The sequence below is a fragment of the Podarcis melisellensis genome (assembly GCF_964234715.1).
Source record: "Podarcis melisellensis genome assembly, chromosome: 4".
Lineage (NCBI taxonomy): Eukaryota > Metazoa > Chordata > Lepidosauria > Squamata > Lacertidae > Podarcis > Podarcis melisellensis.
In genome coordinates, this window is record NC_138531.1 from 47,485,077 (window position 1) to 47,505,819 (window position 20,743).

The window sequence follows — 20,743 nt, forward strand, 5'->3', positions numbered from 1 at the left end:
GGTGCTGTTCTCAGTAGCAAATAGAGCATGGGTAGTCAGCATTCTTCTCTCCAGATGTTTTGGGCTTCCATTGACCATGCTAGCTGGGCTGATAAGAGCTGTAGTCCAAAACCTCTGGAGGGCACTGTGTTTGCTATCCCTGAGAATAGAACTTGGTGGAAAGTGGCTTTTTTCTTCATCATGCTTGGAATGTAAAGTGCTTGCCCTACAGGAGGACTCAGAGGGCACCTGATTGAGACTTGAGTTTTATAGGTTTCAGGCGGCTGTGGATGTTGCTTGTGTTATTTGTGCATTACATTGCACAGAGGCATTGAACTCAGTACATTTGCAGTAGTGCATGATAGACCAGTGTGATCTCACCAGTGCTCCCTGCACAGGCCCGAACTTGCTGCTGTCCTGCCCTGTCAAGTAGCAGTGATGCTGGTGTCAGGAGGTTGTGTCTGCAGCTCTACCTCACCACACATGGCAGCTACTGAGTTAGAATTATGACCTAGAAGCAGGAGGACCATATCAAAGCTTCTGTTTTGATTTTGGAGGGGGTTGTGATTTAGAAAAGCTATTGAATTTAGTACATAGGGGAAAGGAAATTTACAGAATTGTATGTTGAAAACAAAAAACACATAGTACAAATATGATTAAAATGAAAGCGTGAAATAACTGTCCTGTGCAGCATAAAGATGACGAAGAAAGCGATACATTTACCCTTGAAAGGTTAGGGGGAAAGAGGCCTACCCTTTGAATGTTATTAGAAGGAGACATTAAAACTTGATTAAACTGTATGATGACTCCGTAATTTTAAAAATTATTGCAAGAATTTCAGTATTTGAGTGGTTTACTTAACTATGTATTTTCTAATTCAGACTTCTTCCCCTGATTCTTCAAATGAGAATTCCCCAGCTACACCCCCTGATGAACAGGGTCAGGGTGATGCTCCACCACAGCTTGAAGATGAGGAGCCTGCATTTCCACACACTGACCTGGCCAAGTTGGATGACATGATTAACAGGTATTTATATATATTTTTCAGGCAATGTGTTAATTTGTGGCTCAGATTATTTCATCTTTTCCAGATGAAAAACACTGAAGGGGAAAGTTAGATTTCATGCCAAATTGAATTTTATATTCTAATGTTTTCTTAGACCTCGATGGGTTGTTCCTGTATTGCCTAAAGGGGAGTTAGAAGTTCTTCTAGAAGCTGCTATTGAGCTTAGTAAAAAAGGTAAGTTGAAAAATTAAACTTTTAAGAACAATGGATATAGCACCTCAATGACCTAAAGTGATATCCCTTATTTAGAATTGCTAGCTTTACTACTAGACTGTGTATACAGGGAGATAAAGAAATAAATAGATTCAAGCCAGGAAATGCGAAAGAGCTGGAGAGTCCTTATGGCTTGCAAGGGACCCTTCCTGGTGCCTGAAGAGGACTTCATTGGGGACAGAGGAATCCCCAAAGAGACTGGAGGTGCAGCAAAGCTTTTTTTAGGCTGCTAGGCTTAGCAGCTGATGTGTGCAGTAGTGTAGCAGCTGCCGCTTTTCTGTGCATCCTCCAGCTGCCGCTTTTCTGTGCATCCTCCAGCTGGCCCTAGAACTTCAACTCTAATTGAAGAGAGAGTTGTGGGAAGAGAGAGCTGGAGAACAGGAAAAATGGGCATTTAGAGGCTTTTTAGAGGGTTCTCTGCACTTATGCGATTTTCGCTTATGTGCACAGGGGTCTGGAACACAAACCTTGTGCAACTGGGGGAATGCCCATAGTGTTAAATGAAATGAGTAAACTGGTCAACTTCAAAGTATGTTTTCTTTTGGTTTGGTGGAGAACTTTCATTTGTATATCTAAACAGCATTTCAGTAGTTGAAGAATTCTTGTAACATAGTGTCTGAGAGTGAGCTATGACTTGGAAAGTCCATGGGTTGAAATTTAAATTCAGTAGGCAGTATTGGGCAAGCGGCTTGCTCTTGTCTACATTTGGGAAGATGATGATAGTGACCCATCTTATAGGAATTGTACAGATTATAAAAAGATAATTTGATTTTTACAGTTTTTAGTGTAAATCATTTGTGTTACTACAAATGGAAGATTTGATGCATTTCTAAAGAATTAGCACAGGAGAAAGTGCTCAGCTAATAGAATCAATGTTGGGAGTCAGTTTCAGGTCTAAATTGCCTTCAGATCCATTGCAAGTTGGAGAAGGGCAGGCTGACTGGGGGCTGACTGGTAGAGGGAGTTGCACAGAAGCAAGGTTGAGAGGAAAGAAATAATAAGGATCTTAAAAATGATAACCCTACTTCTTTTAGCTATTGCAGTATTCTTGATAGGGACCTCCTAGCTTCTGGGCATTTAATGTCCTCAGTGTAGTGTTTCCTGCAACCTTTTAGGCTAGGAACATGCATAGAAAAATAATCAACAGTAGTTAAACTGTTGCATGGATATAATGTCTATGCAGTGCTGTTAAGAAAATTTAACTCACGTTTTATGCAGTTTAGTTAAAGTATAATAGGTATTAAATGTATTAAACAGTTTTCTTTTGAAGCATTTTCCGAATGTTTTACTGTTGGTAATTTAGTAGTCAGTGTATGACACCAAGTAACTTAATTCTTTGATGATCTCTTTTTACACAGGCCTTGATGTTAAAAGTGAAGCATGTCAGCGATTTTTTCGAGATGGGTTAACAATCTCTTTCACAAAAATCCTTACAGATGAGGCAGTGAGTGGCTGGAAATTTGAGATTCATGTAAGTTTGTTTTAGCTACCCATTCATGTATCCATTATGTCAACAGCTTCACTATGGTAAAAACTGGTTAATTACCTGTGACACTTGTGAAAACTGTTGCATTACTTTTACTATATAATTCCTGTAGCTTAAATTTGTATGGTTTGAAATAAATAATTTCATGCAACAAGGGTTTATAGAATTTTCTTTACTCTGATAAGGAATTTCACTATCAAGCAAGTTTATATAAAGTATTTTTTTCTTAATAGAGATGTATCATTAACAACACTCACCGCCTAGTTGAACTCTGTGTGGCAAAGCTGGCCCAAGATTGGTTTCCTCTTCTTGAACTTCTTGCAATGGCCTTAAATCCTCATTGCAAATTCCATCTTTACAATGGTACACGTCCCTCTGAAACTGTTCCTGCTGGAGTTCAGCTGGCTGAAGATGAACTTTATGCTCGTCCTCCAGACCCACGGTCACCAAAGGTATGTTGATTTGAAATTTTGAAGCAACAGTGATCATTCTCACTTAAGACATTTCCAGACAGTTGTTTTCTAGGGTATTGGTTTGCCTCTTCGGTTTTTGCTAAGTTGGAAAAGTAAGAACCAGGTGAAGCAGAAACTGTACTCTCCCTGTTTCCTAGTGCATTCTTAATCAAGTCATAAAAGCAGTAGACACATAAACACGTGCTATAGCCTGCATTGTGCTTAGGCACAAATCAGAACTAGGTATCATCTTAAATATTCATCTTAAAATGAATTCTCTTCACTATTTTCTGTCAGACTTCACCATGGTTATTTATTAGATCTGCTGTGAAACCTTGGCTAATGCTAAACATGCTTCTGTCTTAACCAGGATTTGTAAACTAAGTATCAGAGCCAGCATGGTGTAGTGGTTAAGAGCGATAGACTCGTAATCTGGGAAACCGGGTTCGAGTCTCCACTCCTCCACATGCAGCTGCTGGGTGACCTTGGGCCAGTCACGCTTCTCTGAAGTCTCTCAGCCTCACTCACCTCACAGAGTATTTGTTGTGGGGGAGGAAGGGAAAGGAGAATGTTAGCCGCTTTGAGACTCCTGAAGGGGAGTGAAAGGCGGGATATCAAATCCAAACTCTTCTTCTTCATCATCATCATTAGCCTTAATGTACAGTCGTACCTTGGAAGTCGAACGGAATCCATTCCGAAAGTCCATTTGACTTCCAAAATGTTCGAAAAACAAAGCGCGGCTTCTGATTGACTGCAGGAAACTCCTGCAGCCAATCAGAAGCTGTGGAAGCCCCATCAGACGTTCGGCTTCCAATAATAGTTTGCAAACTGGAACAGTCACCTCTGGGTTTGCGGTGTTTGCGAGACAAAATGTTCAACAACTAAGTTGTTTGAAAACCAAGGTACGACTGTAGTTGCAAATGTATCAAATCGCAGCCAAAAAAGTTGGAGTTAAAATTTGTGAAGTTGCTAACTTTGTTGTAGTGTATAAATTGGTATGTTAGTTTCAAGGCTAACTCTCTTGGAGCCTCAAAGTGTTGGGAAGTCTCAGTTCACATGACTGGAACTTCAAAAGGAGGTCAATACAGTGGTACCTCGGGTTACATACGCTTCAGGTTACAGACTCCGCTAACCCAGAAATATTACCTCGGGTTAAGAACCTTGCTTCAGGATGAGAACAGAAATCGCGCAGCAGAAGCGCGGCGGTAGCAGGAGGCCCCATTAGCTAGAGTGGTGCTTTAGGTTAAGAACAGTTTCAGGCTAAGAACGGACCTCCGGAATGAATTAAGTACGTAACCAGAGGTGCCACTGTATAGCTTTGGGCTGATGCCTGTTATGATGATCTCCATATGCTAAAACTGTCTCCCACACCCCATTAATCTGTATTCGCTTCTGGTTTCTAACTTAAAAGGAAATCTTGTATTAATTTCTGTCAGAAGATAACGGATTACTGTGCATAAAAGCTCTCTTGTTCAGAAATATCTGTCTTTTATAATAGTATAATACTGAATTGCTGGTATTATCACAACTTGCAAAATATTTTGAAATTATTAATAGTACAGGAGAGGATAATCATGGTTAAAGGAGTATATTTACTTCTAATTGTGACCAAAAGTAGGACTTGTTCTTTGCAATATAAATATGTGTTGGTAGAATGACATGTAAAGCAGGAAAAATTGTTTTACAGGGTTGGCTAGTAGATCTCATCAACAAGTTTGGCACATTGAATGGGTTTCAGATCTTACACGATCGTTTTATGAGCGGATCAGCATTGAATGTTCAGATTATAGCAGCTCTCATCAAGTAAGTCCTTTTTCTATGTATCAACGGAATAACAGTATCCCTTGAGTTAGTTAGTTTCTCTCTCTCATCCTTGGCTTTACCACAGGAGCGCTGGGTGTGTGTGTGTGAGGATTGATGAAGATCTGATGCCCCAGCTTGTGCAAGCAAGTGAGCATTAAGTCTGAATAATAGATTCAGAAGTCTTCTGGTTTCTTCAGTAGTGCATGAGGATGGATGTGCTGCAGTTTTTATTATTTTTCTGAAGTCTATATACCCTCTAGTGTGAATTACTGTTAGCAGTTCTGAGCTTTTTTGAAAGGGAAGAAGAGGATGAAAACAGTATACTACTTTCTTTGCAAATGCTAACCTAGGCACATTCTGTTTAGCCTGATTGCAAAAAGAGCCAATTTGTTCAAAAATAGATATTTTGTCATTTAGGGTTTGCAGTCTTGGAGCAAAGATTTATACCTTAATTACCTTAATTACCATACAGATTAGCTTTGAACCTTACACACTTTCAGAAGACCTTAATTTTTCTTCTTTGCTTTGATCTAGCAAGCTCAGCTTTTGGGCAAGTAACCTTAATTAGGAACCATAATGTATGGGAAATTACGGCAATGAGACTGATGAAAGCCAAGGTTTGTTGTGAGGTTTCAGAGTTTCCCCAGCAGCAGTTTGCTGTTGGAATAGAATGCTGGAACTTTGGTGAGCTATGTCTGTTCCTGGTGGAAGACCACCACTCCATTTGAACTTTCTACACCCTGTCTTGTTTCTTGTGTGGAAAATTTGGCACATCTGGATTGTAATGAGTTGGGGCATGAGGATATTACATATACAGTAGAGAGTTGCTTCTGTGTATTTTGCAGAATTGTATGTATAAGGACCTTAGGAACCTTATCTCCAGTGCTCTTGGAAGAGAGATACAGTGGTGCCCCGCAAGACGAATGCCTCGCTAAACGAAAAACCCGCAAGACGAAAGGGTTTTCCGATTTTTTAGCGGCTTCGCAAGACGAATTTCCCTATGGGCTTGCTTCGCAAGACGAAAGCCCATAGGGAAATCTCCGGGGACAGCGGGGAAGCGCAGCGCGCCTTCTCCTCTGTTCCCGGACCTGTCCTAAGGCTTGCGGTGGGAGGTCCGGGAACAGAGGACAAGGCGCGAAGGGCTTCTCTGTTCCTGCAGCTTGCGGTGGGAGGAGGGTTTTTCCTCTCCACCGCCAACATTCAGAACAGCATTCTGAAGCCTTCGCTGCCGCCTGCCAGCATTTTAAGATCGCCCCGGGACAGCGGAGAAGTGTCCGCTGTCCCGGGAAGGCAGGCGGCGGGAAGCTAAGACTTGCCCCCCCCCCCCGCCGGCCTTCAGAAGAGGTCGGGGTACAGACTGTCCCCGGACCTAGTCTGAAGGCGGTTTCCATAGGAACGCATTGATTGATTTTCAATGCATTCCTATGGGAAACCGTGCTTCGCAAGACGAAAAACTCGCAAGACGAAAAGACTTGCGGAACGAATTAATTTTGTCTTGCGAGGCACCTCTGTACACACAAACTCAGCCAGAGCCATTTTGCTAGCAGTTCAGATCTTTGTAGAGAACATTTATCTTGAATAGTATGGAAGTGGTCATGATCTGGGATGAAATTAATGATGTTGAGACACAGCAAGATCTTTTTTCAGTTATTGACGTCCACTGTTTACACTCACAAAGGCCCCTGAAGATGTCATTCTGGCAGGGGCTTCTGGGGCAGAATGGGAGTCCAAGTGGGGAGAGGGGCACTAATTTTCCCACAGTACCCTCTGTCAGTTTTACACTTTGTTACCATAAAACAGGCTTCCTCAAACCCGGCCCTCCAGATGTTTTGAGACTACAGTTCCCATCATCTCTGACCACGGGTCCTGCTAGCTAGGGATCATGGGAGTTGTAGACCAAAAACACCTGGAGGGCTGAGTTTGAGGCAGCCTGCCATAAAGCATTGCTTCAGTGGGTAGAGGGGACATGGTGGCCACCAGGAGGAGCTCCAGTGTTAGTGGTGGTTTGGGGGTATCCAATTCACATATTGCCCCTCAAAAATACCTGGAAACCACAACATTCATCATCTGCTAATGGGATGGCAAAATGTGGGGAGGTTTGTAATTTTTTTTAGTAAATCTTGCTGGTTTGTAATTTTTTTTAGTAAATACTGGTTCTCCTTAATACTACTTTAAGCCTTTTGTACTATTTTTTCTCTCTCCAGACCATTTGGACAGTGCTATGAGTTTCTAACACTGCATACAGTGAAGAAATACTTCCTTCCAATTATAGAAATGGTTCCACAGTTTTTAGAAAACTTAACTGATGATGAACTGAAAAAAGAAGCCAAGAATGAAGCCAAAAATGATGCATTGTCAATGATAATCAAATCTCTAAAGAACTTAGCCTCAAGAGTTCCAGGGCAAGAGGAAACTGTAAAAAACCTAGAAATATTTAGATTAAAAATGATACTTAGGTAAGGCCTTTTATTTTATGACTACAGTGTTTTCTATGTTTAGTACCCGATTCTGCTTCTCTTATACATACATTTCTCCACAGGTTGTTGCAAATTTCATCGTTTAATGGAAAAATGAATGCACTAAATGAAGTTAACAAGGTGATATCTAGTGTGTCATATTACACTCATCGGCATGGCAATCCTGAAGAGGAGGAATGGCTTACAGCAGAAAGAATGGCAGTAAGTTCTTTGAATTATATCATTGTATATGTTCAAAGCATTTGTCTGCCTTTCTTTCCAGGAGATGTTTTCCTTAACTTTGATTTTGATTTTATTATTTTACCTTGTTTTGTTGTCTATGGACACAAAGTAGCTTATGAGATTAAAAACAACAGGACATTAAAATGTAAGTAAGAAACAATCAAAATAAAAACATACACTATTTGATAAAACCAAACTCAAAACGACCCACTAAAAAGCTCAGTATATGGTAAAAATTCAAGAACCAAAGACTTTGTGTAACAAAACCATTTCCAGCAAGGTATATAAACCAAGGGTGGGGAACCTGTGACCCTTCAAATATAGTTGGACTTCAACTTTCCTCAGCCAGCATGGGAAATGGTCAAGGATTAAGGGAACAGCATCTGGAACACCACAAGTGTGAAAAAGTGAAGGATTCCACATCCTTGGGGCAACTACTGAAAAAGCCATGTCATAAATAGCTCAGTGGAGTTAAGACTTCTCTCAGCATACCCTGTGTACTTTCTACTCTATGCTCAAATTTAGTGGGGTTGATAGTGGAAGTTTTAATTTTAATACTGCAACATTATGAGTTTGGGGTAGGGAATTTGTGGCCTTCCAGATGTTCTTGGACTCCAACATCCCATCAGCCTCCAGCCAGTATGACCAATGATCAGGAGTGGTTGAGAGTTGTAGTCCCACAACATCATGTTATAGCGGCTGGAGATGCTTAGGACGAGGTGCAGAAATGGAAGGGAAGCACTGGGAAAATGAGAAAATGAACAGATATTGTGAGTTGTACTATGGAAGTTGCTCTGTTTGCCTGTTGTTTAACTCAGATAGGTAACCAGGTGTACTCTGTAACTCCCATCAACTGCAGCCAGCATGGCCAATGGCCAGGGGTTGATGGGAATTGTAGTTCAACATCTGGAGGGCCATAGGTTAGCCACCCCTGGTGTAACAAGCATCTCCCTTTTGACACTTCTGTGAAATGGCTTTTGATGCTTCTGCCAAATAGCTGGTTCTTGGCATTACTTTTGGTTTCTGCTTACATTCCTATATAGTATATTGCGCCTGAATAGTGTAAAATGTGGAATTGCCAGTATATAACATTGCTTATGAATAAGATAAACTCTGGTGGTCAGAGTTGGACTCCCTGTTCCATATTGTTACAAAAATAAGTTTGACTTTCATTTTTTGGGCGTGTTTATAATGTGCTGCTTGCTGTCATCTGAAATTTTCTTTACCTTCTTAAATTTAGGAGTGGATTCAACAGAATAATATCTTATCGATTGTGTTAAGGGATAGTCTACATCAACCTCAGTATGTAGAAAAATTAGAGAAAATTCTTCGTTTTGTCATCAAAGAAAAGGCCCTCACCTTGCAAGACCTTGACAACATTTGGGCTGCACAGGTAGGGACTAAACAACTGTCACCTTGAGTGAGAGCAGTTTATTTTGAACTACTTATCATGCATGAGTTGGAGTTGCTTATATTTCGTGATGCAGATGTTAAAGTATAATTCGTCCGTCTGTCTGCAAATACCATAGTTTATTATATTATGTTCTTCTGTGGTGGACACAAACTTTTGGTTAGTTAATATATGCTGTGCTACCAAAAGAAGCTAAATGTGGCACAGGAAGCCTGATGAATTATTGGTGTGCTCTTTTTTCTTGGGTCATCAAATTTAAGAAGTTAATCATTGTAGGTTTTGCCTTTTGATCAACCCCTGTTTCCATTCCCTATGGCATAAACACATATAACTGAAACAATTGCATATTATTTGATTTATCCTGCCTTTCCTTTCTCTGTTTTGTGTATGGTAAGCTCCTTGGAGCAGGAATTTATCATCTTGTTGTTCTGTGAAGTGCCATTCACACTGAGAATGCCATATAAATATTATTATTACTAAGTTAAATGGGTCTAGTAGATTGAGCTGACATTGCGGTCATAGCGCTAATTGCCTGCTTTTTCAAACTTGGCTAGTTAAGTTCTATTAATGTTTTGGAACAGGAAGATTTAAGCCTAGTTTTGCTGTTTCTCTAAGTCAGTTGCAATTCTAAAGTGTAAATTAAAAAACCCAATTTTTATTAGCTTAAATGTTCAAAAGCAAATGTGCATTAGAAATATGAAGGAGTATCAACTATTGGCTGTACCTTTCTTTGGGAAATGTAATGATGATCTGTAAACTGATCATCTAGCCTCTTTATATAGAGTATTGATTTTGTAAATAAAAAGCCAAAGGGGTTTTAAAGAATAGGAATTGAAAAAGTCAAGAGAGCAAGAGATAAGTGCAGTTTAAAGTCTGAGGTATTATATAAGCTATCTTTTCCAACCTGCCATAGAAAAATGAGAACAGGATGAGAACAGTGCTAGTTTTACAAGAATTGTTCTAAGGTCACTGTAAGTGCAGGTCAATTCCACTTTGTAGGATAACATGTGGGGAAATGGCTGTAATAGAAATTCAAGTCTCAGAAAAATAAAGACAATCCTGTCTTTTGTAGAGATAGCAGTAAATGGTGTTAACTCTTTCTTATCAAGGCAGGAAAACATGAAGCCATTGTGAAGAATGTACATGACCTCCTTGCCAAACTGGCCTGGGATTTCTCTCCTGAACAACTTGACCACCTATTTGATTGTTTCAAGGTAAGCATACATATTAATCTGCTGTTATTAATTGGAACAAGGGACAGCCTCAGGGTCAACAGTGGGAGTTCCTGGTAATGAAGGAACTTTACTTTTCCTTTAGTGCTTTACTATCACTGAACTTGGGGATAGGCTAAGCTCTTCCAGAGTCCTGAGTTTTTTGTACTTCAGCAAATTGGAAGGAGCAAATGTTATGTTTCATCATGTGGAAAAGCAGCCTCTCAGTGCTTAGTGTGCATGTTTTAGTGGTGGAAGATGAATTTTCAAAGGATGAAGGGGGTCAAGAAACCGTATTTTCTGTCCAGTCCTCTGGGATGTTTTGGCTTATAGTAAAATTGAGGGATGGTGGGAGAATGCAACAAAGGAAGTCTTTGTTTGAGCAGCAGTTTTGCCATCAACCACCAGGTGGTGCCGAAGTCCTATAACGACAGCAGATTTATGTGCACACAGATATCCCCTTCACACTCATGACTAATGCTTCTTTTTCACCCTCTCATAATAGTAGAATCCAGGGCCATCCAGCGAAGCTAATGTTGGAAGATTCTAGATGGGCAAAATGAAGTATTATTTCACTTAAGGCATAAAAAACAGTATTCACTCCTAGAAGGTGTAGAGATGACCACCAATTTGGATGATTTTAAAAGAGGAGTAGGCAAATTCATGGAGGATGAGGCCATCAACAGCTGCTAGCCATGGAGGCTATGTATGGCATCCATTGTTGCAGACAATACGCTTTTGAATACCTGTTGCTGGTATTCACAAGTGCAGATTGTGCTCATCTACTGTGTGTGAACTTCCCATAGTCTGTTTGGCCACTTAGAAGTTGATTCTGGTGTTGATGGGACTTTGTCCTGATTCAGTAGGGCAATTCTTAACAATCTTGGGTAACAAAGGAAATTTTGCTTGGCTTCTGCTCTTCTGCTGAAGCAGGAACATGGATTTATTTTGAATGGGAGAAGAAGAGGCCTTTCTGTCTGACTTCCTATTATTTCCTATTACTGTGAAATGCAGTCACTGAACAATTAATATTATTACTGATTACAAATCCATTCAAGTGAAGTATTTGAAAATGATCTAAAAATAGCTTAGTTCTTCCATTTTTTGGTAAGCTACTCAGTACTGACATCCTAATTGGTGTTACTGGAAAGAACAGTAGAATTACTATCATATCTTAATTTGCATTATGACAATATAACTTAATTTTAACACTTTTAGTATTTCAATTCACATACCTTTGATTTTCAGGCCACATTAAAATATTCTGATGGTGTCCCTTTATTTTCTAGGCAAGTTGGACAAATGCAAGCAAAAAGCAGCGTGAAAAGCTACTTGAGTTAATTCGTCGTCTTGCAGAAGATGATAAAGATGGTGTGATGGCGCACAAAGTACTGAACCTTCTATGGAATTTAGCACATAGTGATGATGTTCCAGTTGATATCATGGACCAGGCTCTCAGTGCCCACATTAAAATCTTAGATTACAGTTGTTCTCAGGTAAATATATGCTGTTTGGTAGTCATTGTCTTTGGGTTGGCTGACATTATGCTTGTGTGTTCCTACCTTTCTCTCTCCTTAACAGCAACTAGTTTGCTGTTAAATATGAAATGGTGACGTTGCTGTTGAATTCTTTCAGACTAGGATTGCATCTCTGGTTTAGAGGGGTTATGAAAATCATAGTTTGGCAGTTCAGATGTAACAAGAAATTGTTTTTGGTGATGGAACTTAATTGAAATTAGAGCATGTGATGAAGGGAACTTGTGAACACAAGTATAATTCATGTATGTCCAATAATCTATAGTCCCATTGGTACTAACACTGGGATTTGATACTATAGTGGCATTAAGGCTGTTGTATTATTTTCACAAAAATAAAGGAAGAGGGTAGATATCAAAAAGCTCGTTTCAGATGCTACTCCTAACCATAGCTTAGAGCACGGGTGTCAAACACAAGGCCCGCGGGCCGAATCCGGCCTGCCAGACCTTGTCATGTGGCCCGTGTAGCCGCCGGCGGCCGCCAGCCTTCACCTTTTATTCTCGCTTTTTTTTTTTTGACACAAGAAAGCCGCCTCTTCAGCACATGCGCGGCAGCCTACAAGCCAGAGAACGTCTGCCCTCTAGTGGCACCGGCTGTTCTACACAGGAAACCTCCACTTTACAGATACAACCAGCCCTTTGAGGGTGACCAAACTGCTGATGCGGCCCCCGATGAATTTGAGTTTGACACCCCTGGCTTAGAGGATTATGAGCAAGCTGTGGGCTGGCATATGTTCTCCCTCCCTTTCAGCTTCACTTTGTCTTCCTCCCTTTTGATTAGTGTTAACGAGAGCTTGCCATGGTGTCCATATTATTTATGTATTGAATTTGTACCCAGCCCTACTCTCAAAAGGATACCAGGGCAGCAGACACCAAAGGGATAAAAACAAATGATATTAGATGTTGCAGGGGAGGGTTGGTCAATTTCCTGTTGTGCTGTGTATGTGATGAAGGAGACCCATATTGGGCTGAAGGTGCCCTCCTTTGCTTCTACCTGTGCTATTTTGAGTTTGTTGGTTAACTTCTCTAGTAGGCTGTTTTCTAACCTAATGATTCAGTTCCAAAGTATTTAAAACAGGGAGCCAGAAATGGATAAACCACTTTAAAAATACTTAATTGTTGCAAGCTAAAATAAAAATATTTGTTTTTTAAGGATCGAGATACACAAAAAATACAATGGATAGATCGTTTTATAGAAGAGCTTCGCACAAATGATAAATGGGTCATTCCTGCATTGAAACAAATTAGGGAAATTTGTAGTTTGTTTGGTGAAGCACCACAAAACTTGAGGTGAGACTTTAATATAAACTTTTCATTTCTTTAATGTATTGGGCTAGAAAAGGGTACACAGTTCACATAATCCATTAGTATTGCTGAAATATAATGGGAAATGTTAATACATAATGGATGCAATTCCATTTGAGATGGTTGCTGATGACCCAGATGGATGGGTTGGGTAACTTTTCTAATCATGTGACGGAGGCAGGAGAGCAAAGAACTCTGGGAGGCAAGCTCAGTCTCCTCAATTTTCTCTCTCCTGTCTGACGATCAGATTATTTCCCCCTGGTTCTCACTGGTCATTCCTTTCAGTTAAATTGCCTTATGGCATTCGTAAAGCTGAAGCCTATAGAAGCCAGAAAATTGGGAGTAACTCACTCCATTGTCTGAAGATGGAACTTGTTTCACACTGAATGCTGAAGACAAGAACTCATGTCTTTGCTGTTACCTTGGGGTGAGGGCACTGTTGCCCAATCACAATTATACCTAAATACTGGATTTTTTTCAGTGTTTTCTGTGGGAAGCTCTTGTCTTGGGGTAGGGGGAATAAAGACTTAAAGGGCGATCAAAAGCTTGGCAGTCTGCATGAGTATGTCAATGCTGTGATTGAGAGAAGTTGAGATACAGAATTCTAATGCATTCATTGAAAATAAACGAGACAGAACTGGGGAGAACTAATTGGTCTGCTGAAGTCCCCGAACCCCTCTGATATCTAAGGGGATTAGGAGCTTTGGGAGGGAGTGTGCATAGTTTTGCAATATGGTAGCCATTTGGAATGGATTGTTTTAAACTCTCAGTAACAGGACTTGTAACACTTTGATGTGTGTTTAAACTGCAGTCAAACTCAGCGAAGCCCCCATGTGTTTTATCGCCATGACTTAATCAATCAACTTCAGCACAATCATGCTCTAGTAACTTTAGTTGCAGAAAATCTTTCAGCGTATATGGAAAGCATGAGACAGTATGCTAAAGGTGAGTTTAATTTAATTTTGTCTAGAACTACATTACGAGATATATTGCTATTTATTTCCTCCTCATATGCTGAAGGAAGCGGGGAAAGTCACTTTCCACCTAGATTCTACTTTAGGTATTTTTCCAGACCCAACTGTACATATTTAAGCAAATAATTCGTTGATGGAGGTGGGGAGGGGCAGAATAATTTTATTGGCAAAGCTGCCAGTTTTGTGTACATTTGTGTGTTTTTACAATAGCTATAAAATGTGCTGTGATTGAAATTTATATCTCCCACATTTTGCTTAACTACTTCTGGAAAAGTTAATTTCAACATTTGCTGCAAATATGGTATCTAATATTGGGTACTTTCTGATAATTTTCCAAAGTAATTTTGTTGTTGGAATGTAAACTTTGCATATACCTTTCAAATAGAAAAGTCATCACTAATATTAAATACTCTTTTAATAGATAAGACTGGATAAGAAACTTAAAAATGTATGCAATCCTAAGAACTTTCTTGGACATAATGGGACGTCCTTTAGAGAAAAACTGAAAAGGTTTTGCTGTTGGATTAAAAAAAATGTATTATAATATTTTGTATTAAATTTTCAGAGCATGGAGAATACGATCCACAAACTGTAAGACCTGGGAGTAGATATAGTCATGTGCAAGAAGTCCAAGAACGTCTGAACTTCCTACGGTTGGTTTTAGTGATACTTGCTTTACATTGGGTGTAAAAGTAGCAATCTATGCTGTTCAAAAAAGCAAAAAAATGAATGCCCCTTTTTGCTGTTGAGAACAGCTGATCTACAAAATGATATTTGTCTTGTGGCTGAATCTATTTCTAGACAAGGTCGCAGTAAGGCACATGGCTAGAAACAAGTTTCCCTTGCATGCTCTTTAGTTCCAGGTCTTACCAGCTAGAATGCACAATCCCTTTATTTGTCTCATTCCCATGTCACAGATGAAGACTCACTGGCTGCTTTCATTTATCCACATACCATCTCTCTATTGCTCCTAGCGCAAGCACTGATGGTCTTTATTCTAACTAGTTGAGCTACTGCTTAATTGCTCTGCTGCCCCCAGAAGAATAGGGACAGAGAGTGTACTGGTACACTTTTTAGTCTGATACAGCTGATGCAGACATATCCCTTGTTTTATCAAAACATGTTTGAAGGAGGAGGTTTTCTGATGGTAGGACAGCGATGATATGTGATAACACTAGAAACCTTTCCGTATACAAGGGATTAGAAAGAGGCATGCAGTACTTCGGTCAAGGAAAGAGATGACTCATGTGCAAGTTCTAATGTTCTGTGGTTTGAAAATATAGAGAATGAATATTTCTAGCCAAGTGGCCATTCCACAGACAAGGTTCCTCACTTAAGTTTACTCTGACATCCCTATACTTACTGCTTACACACACACACACCTCAACCACTTGGCTAAAAGAATAAAGCCTTGAATATTAGGTGAGATAAGCCCAGAATAATCTACTAAGATCAAAGCACACGTATTCTTAACTATGATGGTGGGTGTTTTATTTAACACTTCTGAAGAAGATACAGTTGTAATCAAAAGCATAACAAAGTATTTCCCCCCTAAATATTTGCAGTAGATAACACCATGAGAGGAATGGTAAACGTTCTGATTATGGCTGATACTACTCATTTTCCTTCTAGATGTGAAACGTATCAGTTGGGATTCATGGGGGGAAGATACCTTTATTTATCCATGTGTGACCACTGGATAGAAGAATTGTTCTTTGGACACAGTAGTTAGGCTCTGTGTGAAATTCGCACAATTTTCTCTATGCAATTTGTACACAATTTTCTCTTCTCCTCTGTTCTGCTTTGGAGCATTTTTCTGCTTATAGTACTGAGACAGATGCATCTATGGGAAATCAATAGCTGGGATTTTTTTGTAGGACTGAAGGATGTTCAATGAAATTGAACCTGCCAACTAGTCCAAAAAAGTACATAATACCTATTTATCTAGGCTGCTTGGCATGATACAAAGGCAATCTGTTTGCTTAACTCAAATTTTCTTTTATAGTTGGGATTCTAACATCTTTTACCTGCTTAAACATGTCAGTATGTGACTGACATTTGTGTACAGAGTAGTTGTGTGAAATGTCAAGTTTATAATATGCATATTATTTAATCTGGATACCGTATTTTTCGCTCCATAGGGCACACTGGACCATAGGGCGCACCTAGGTTTTTTTTGGGGGGGGGGCGGAATAAAGAAAATTCCCGCATCACTCCAAAGGCTTGCGGATAGCTTCCTGAAGCCTGCATTCGCTCCATAGGACGCACACACATTTCCCCTTCATTTTTGGAGGGGGAAAAGTGCGTCCTATAGAGCGAAAAATACGGTAGATTGATCTCTTTTCTGTGATTGAGGAATATTCCAGAATATATGAATACATTGGAGAACAGTTGAAAACAGCATCAACTACCGAGTTTCAATTGTTAATTCATAGAATTAGAACGACATTTCTAATTTTAATGACTTTTTGTTTCTCTCTGTTTCATGCTAGATTTTTACTGAAGGATGGTCAACTATGGCTCTGTGCTCCTCAGGCAAAACAAATATGGAAGTGTTTAGCTGAAAATGCAGTCTACCTGTGTGATCGTGAGGCCTGTTTTAAATGGTATTCTAAACTCATGGGAGATGAACCGGATTTAGACCCTGACATAAATAAAGACTTCTTTGAAAACAATGTTCTTCAGTTGGACCCTTCACTCTTAACAGAAAATGGAATGAAATGTTTTGAACGTTTCTTCAAAGCTGTGAACTGTCGAGAAGGGAAGCTAGTTGCAAAGAGACGAGCCTATATGATGGATGACTTGGAGTTAATAGGATTAGATTACCTTTGGAGGGTAAGTGTAAAAGTACATCTAACTTATTCAAGTTGTAGTTTATAGTAATTTGACAAAAAAGTTGGTTTGTATGGTTAGGCCAATAAAATAAAAGTTCTGCAACTGTTATTACATGTGAGTTCTACTCTGTACTCCAGCTGCACATTGCCTATTTTGATACGCTGTGATTTGTACAAAGTGCAAAATCAGCACATGGCTTGGTGAAAAACTCATTTGATGTTGAATATGAGGTTGCCACAGATATTTATTCTTTCTAGTGCTGCTGCAGAAGTCTGCTATGTCCATGCAGCTACACAATGCTTCCTGAAGTCATTATATATGTGGAGTATCAGGTTGCAACTGTGGCTTTGGCAGTTCGTTGCTGTCACACTGTAAAAGGAGCGCTCTCTCTGTAGGAATGGCAATCAGTGTCAGGAAAGCTGCCAATTATGTAGTTTGCTCTCATTTTCTTCCTCTGTTCAATTAGTTCAGCTGTCTCACTACCCAAACTGTCAGAACTAGTCTTGGGTGTAGGGTTGGAAAATTCCCAGACTTGGTGATTTCAAAATCCATGCTGATTTGGGACATTATGGCTGCCATGGCAACCAAGGGGCTGCCTCAGTACAGAATTGACCTGACAAATAACAGGACATAGCTTTGATCTTTTATTTACAAAAGGATGACCGGTAGATGGATTGGTGTTGTAGGGCGGGGTAGGGGGTATGTTTGCATTACCCTGTTATGGAGCAACCATTTGACTTTAGCCTGCAGGAGTGGAGTACTTAATCAGCAGGTTTGCCCCTGGACTTGGGGGATTTTCCATTTGGTATTATCTAGTGCTCCTGCCAAGTCCCTGGTCTCACAATGGAAAGTGTCATTGACACAAACACTTCTATGTGTCCTTTGGTGCTATGGATCCCAATGGTGCCCTGGTTTTCAAGGGAACTCCAGGGAATATAGCGAGTTTTATAAATGAAAAATGACTGAGCACAGGTGAAAGCACATAATAGTACCTACTGTATGCTGGTGATGGAAGCTAAGAAAGCTTGCTTCTGTGCCACTATTGCATCCTCAAGTAGCCATCCTGAGGGGTGAATGGGCTGTTGAAATCTAGTCCTAAGGTACAGTTCTTGGAGATGTGCTTTGACAATGCTGCAAGGCACTTGCAGGGTATGGTTGCTCATATTTGTGCAGAACTTGGTATCACTGTTAATATAGTTCCAGAGGAGGTGTCCAGAAAACATTGATGATACCCAGCTCAATTTCTTTGTAACATCCAGCTCAATTTCTCTGTAAAATTGGAATTGGAAGAAGCCTTACAAGCCCTGGACTGGTGCCTGCACTTGGTGGTGCGTTTATGGCTCTGAATCCTGGCGATACAGAGGTGCTGTGAATGAGCAATTTCCTAGCCTGGATAATTGGTCAATTGCCTGCTTTGGATGGCTTGTATCCTCCTGAAGGAGCAGGTTCTTAATGTGGGGATGCTGCTGGACCCATCTCTGTCACTAGAAGCCTAGGTGACCTTGGGAGCTAGGAGTGCAGTACACCAGCTGCAGTTGGAAAGATAGCCCAACCATTGCAGCCCAACCACTGTCATCCATATGTTGGTAACCTCCAGATTGGATTACTGCAATGCATTGTATTTGGGGCTGCCCTTGAGACTGACCCAGTAACAGCAGCTATGCGGCAGCTGGACTGCTCAATGTGGCGGAATATCATTATATGACACCACTGCTGAAAGAATTGCACAGGCTGCCAGTAAGCTACCAGTCTAGGTTCCAGGTGCTGGTATTGGTGTGCAAATCTCATATCCACTATGGACCAGGGTATCTAAAAGATCACCTCATCTCCTACATACCCATTCTGCAGGAGAGAGCATCCTGCCAGGAGGTCTGTTCCACACAATGTATAAATTGGGCCACCTACACTTTGGAAACCTTCACATTGCATATCAGACAGGCACATTCTCCATTATCATTTCAGCACCTTCCAAATACATTCCTTTTTTTCTACAAACCTTCTAAAATCTTTATCCCAGTTGGTATTTATTTTGTATTTGAATTGATTTTATGTAGGTGCTACTGTTTTAAGTTTGTTATTTATAGTTGTCATTTAAATTTGTTTGTATATATACAGTTGTTTTGTTTTTATATATGTTCTGTTGTAAATCACAATTGCTGGTCAAGTAAACCTCTAAATGTTCAGAGCTGGCACTGCTCAATCTTTTAATGGGAGGCAACACTAATTTACAGTTAAAACCCCCGATAAGTTATTTTTTACTATTGGCCAGGCTTGTAATGAGATACTGGAAGAACTTGGAGGGCATTTCTTTGACAGACTAGTACAATAATGTAAGGCAAATAGCATTTGGGGAAAAATAGACTAATAAAATAAAATTGGCACAAGGTTTGAACCATAAAATTATTTTGCAACTGATTGGTACAGCTTTGTTATATATGTGGCTAAAACTGAAAACATTAGACTCCACATTATAAAACTTTTTGATTGTATTTGATAAATTGTATATTGCTTTCTATATAAATGGTTGTCTGGGATAGGGCTTATTACGTTCTTTGGATGTTATTTCTGATGTATTGCTTTAACTTCATCTCATGGGCTAGGGTGGGAAAATTTATTTTATGTGTGTATGATGTTGTCATAAGTTAGACGAATCTAATGACTTTTAAAAAAATTGTAAATCACTTTGGGATGCCTTATGGAAAATAGTTCATAAATGAAATAATATTACTGTGTGTTGTATCAAAGCCAAGAATGGGTCATAAGACCATTTACAGTAGATTTTATATACATATTTTTGTCAAGATTGCACTTAGAGATTTTATTCTCATAGGCCATAATGCTTAAGTTAAAGTGGTATATGCTTTATATTTCTGCCTTAGGTTGTAATTCAAGGAAGTGATGACATTGCCAGTCGAGCAATAGATCTACTAAAGGAAATCTATACCAATCTTGGTCCGAGATTGCAAGTAAATCAGGTAAAATTACGAAAAAAACTTGTTTTTAAAAAATAGGTAGCATTTACCATTTTCATTGATCAAAGTCTCCTTCCTTAGTATGCTTTGCTTGAGGATATTTTACAAAAGTAAATCTTTGAGAACATACATTTCTTCTTTAGCTGGCTCTTCATTCAAATAAGAATTCATACTAACTAATGGCTTTTAAATTGTTAATTGCCATGTATTTTCATCATTCCAAAAATGAAGCCTGTTAAAAATACTAGTGTTGCTGGAATCTTCTGCTCAGGAGTGTCATCCACGCAAATTACAGATGTAGGATTAGTTTGTCTCTCTTGTGACCTTTTATATTGTTTTGTTGAGATATAGCTATCTCTTCGCATTTCTGTAGGTAGTAATCCATGAAGACTTCATTCAGTCCTGCTTTGATCGTTTGAAAGCATCCTATGATACTTTGTGTGTTTTGGATGGCGATAAAGACAGTATTAATTGTGCAAGGCAAGAAGCGATAAGAATGGTGCGAGTGTTGACCGTTTTAAGAGAATATATAAATGAATGTGACAGTGATTACCACGAAGAGCGAACAATTCTACCAATGTCAAGGTTTGTGGAAATTTCAAAACTCTGGTGAATTAGGATGCAATATTAAGTAATTTTCCAAGTAATTGTGGTGTTAGGATTCTGCTATGCATCTCATATTGTGTAAAATCTTTTAAATAACATAGCCTGTGTAATATATTAGTACAGTATATTTGTAGAATCATAAATCTTATATTTCTGATTTCTTTGCCACATACATAAAGGCAAAAGATAATCCATTC

The 20,743-nt window shown here is 39.5% G+C and overlaps 1 protein-coding gene across 1 annotated transcript in view; it reads left to right on the top strand.

Moving 5' to 3' along the window:
* USP9X (ubiquitin specific peptidase 9 X-linked) overlaps window positions 1-20,743 on the top strand; it is a 71,572-nt gene that overhangs the window by 25,533 nt on the left and 25,296 nt on the right. Inside the window, exons 3-18 of the mRNA XM_081908932.1 lie at window positions 861-1,006; window positions 1,140-1,219; window positions 2,617-2,729; window positions 2,978-3,196; window positions 4,884-4,999; window positions 7,204-7,455; window positions 7,539-7,677; window positions 8,939-9,091; window positions 10,219-10,323; window positions 11,610-11,816; window positions 13,008-13,144; window positions 13,971-14,104; window positions 14,699-14,786; window positions 16,626-16,968; window positions 19,848-19,943; window positions 20,314-20,525. Of these exons, the coding sequence (XP_081765058.1) occupies window positions 861-1,006; window positions 1,140-1,219; window positions 2,617-2,729; window positions 2,978-3,196; window positions 4,884-4,999; window positions 7,204-7,455; window positions 7,539-7,677; window positions 8,939-9,091; window positions 10,219-10,323; window positions 11,610-11,816; window positions 13,008-13,144; window positions 13,971-14,104; window positions 14,699-14,786; window positions 16,626-16,968; window positions 19,848-19,943; window positions 20,314-20,525 (2,540 nt within the window). The remainder of the gene's footprint in view (window positions 1-860; window positions 1,007-1,139; window positions 1,220-2,616; window positions 2,730-2,977; window positions 3,197-4,883; window positions 5,000-7,203; window positions 7,456-7,538; window positions 7,678-8,938; window positions 9,092-10,218; window positions 10,324-11,609; window positions 11,817-13,007; window positions 13,145-13,970; window positions 14,105-14,698; window positions 14,787-16,625; window positions 16,969-19,847; window positions 19,944-20,313; window positions 20,526-20,743) is intronic.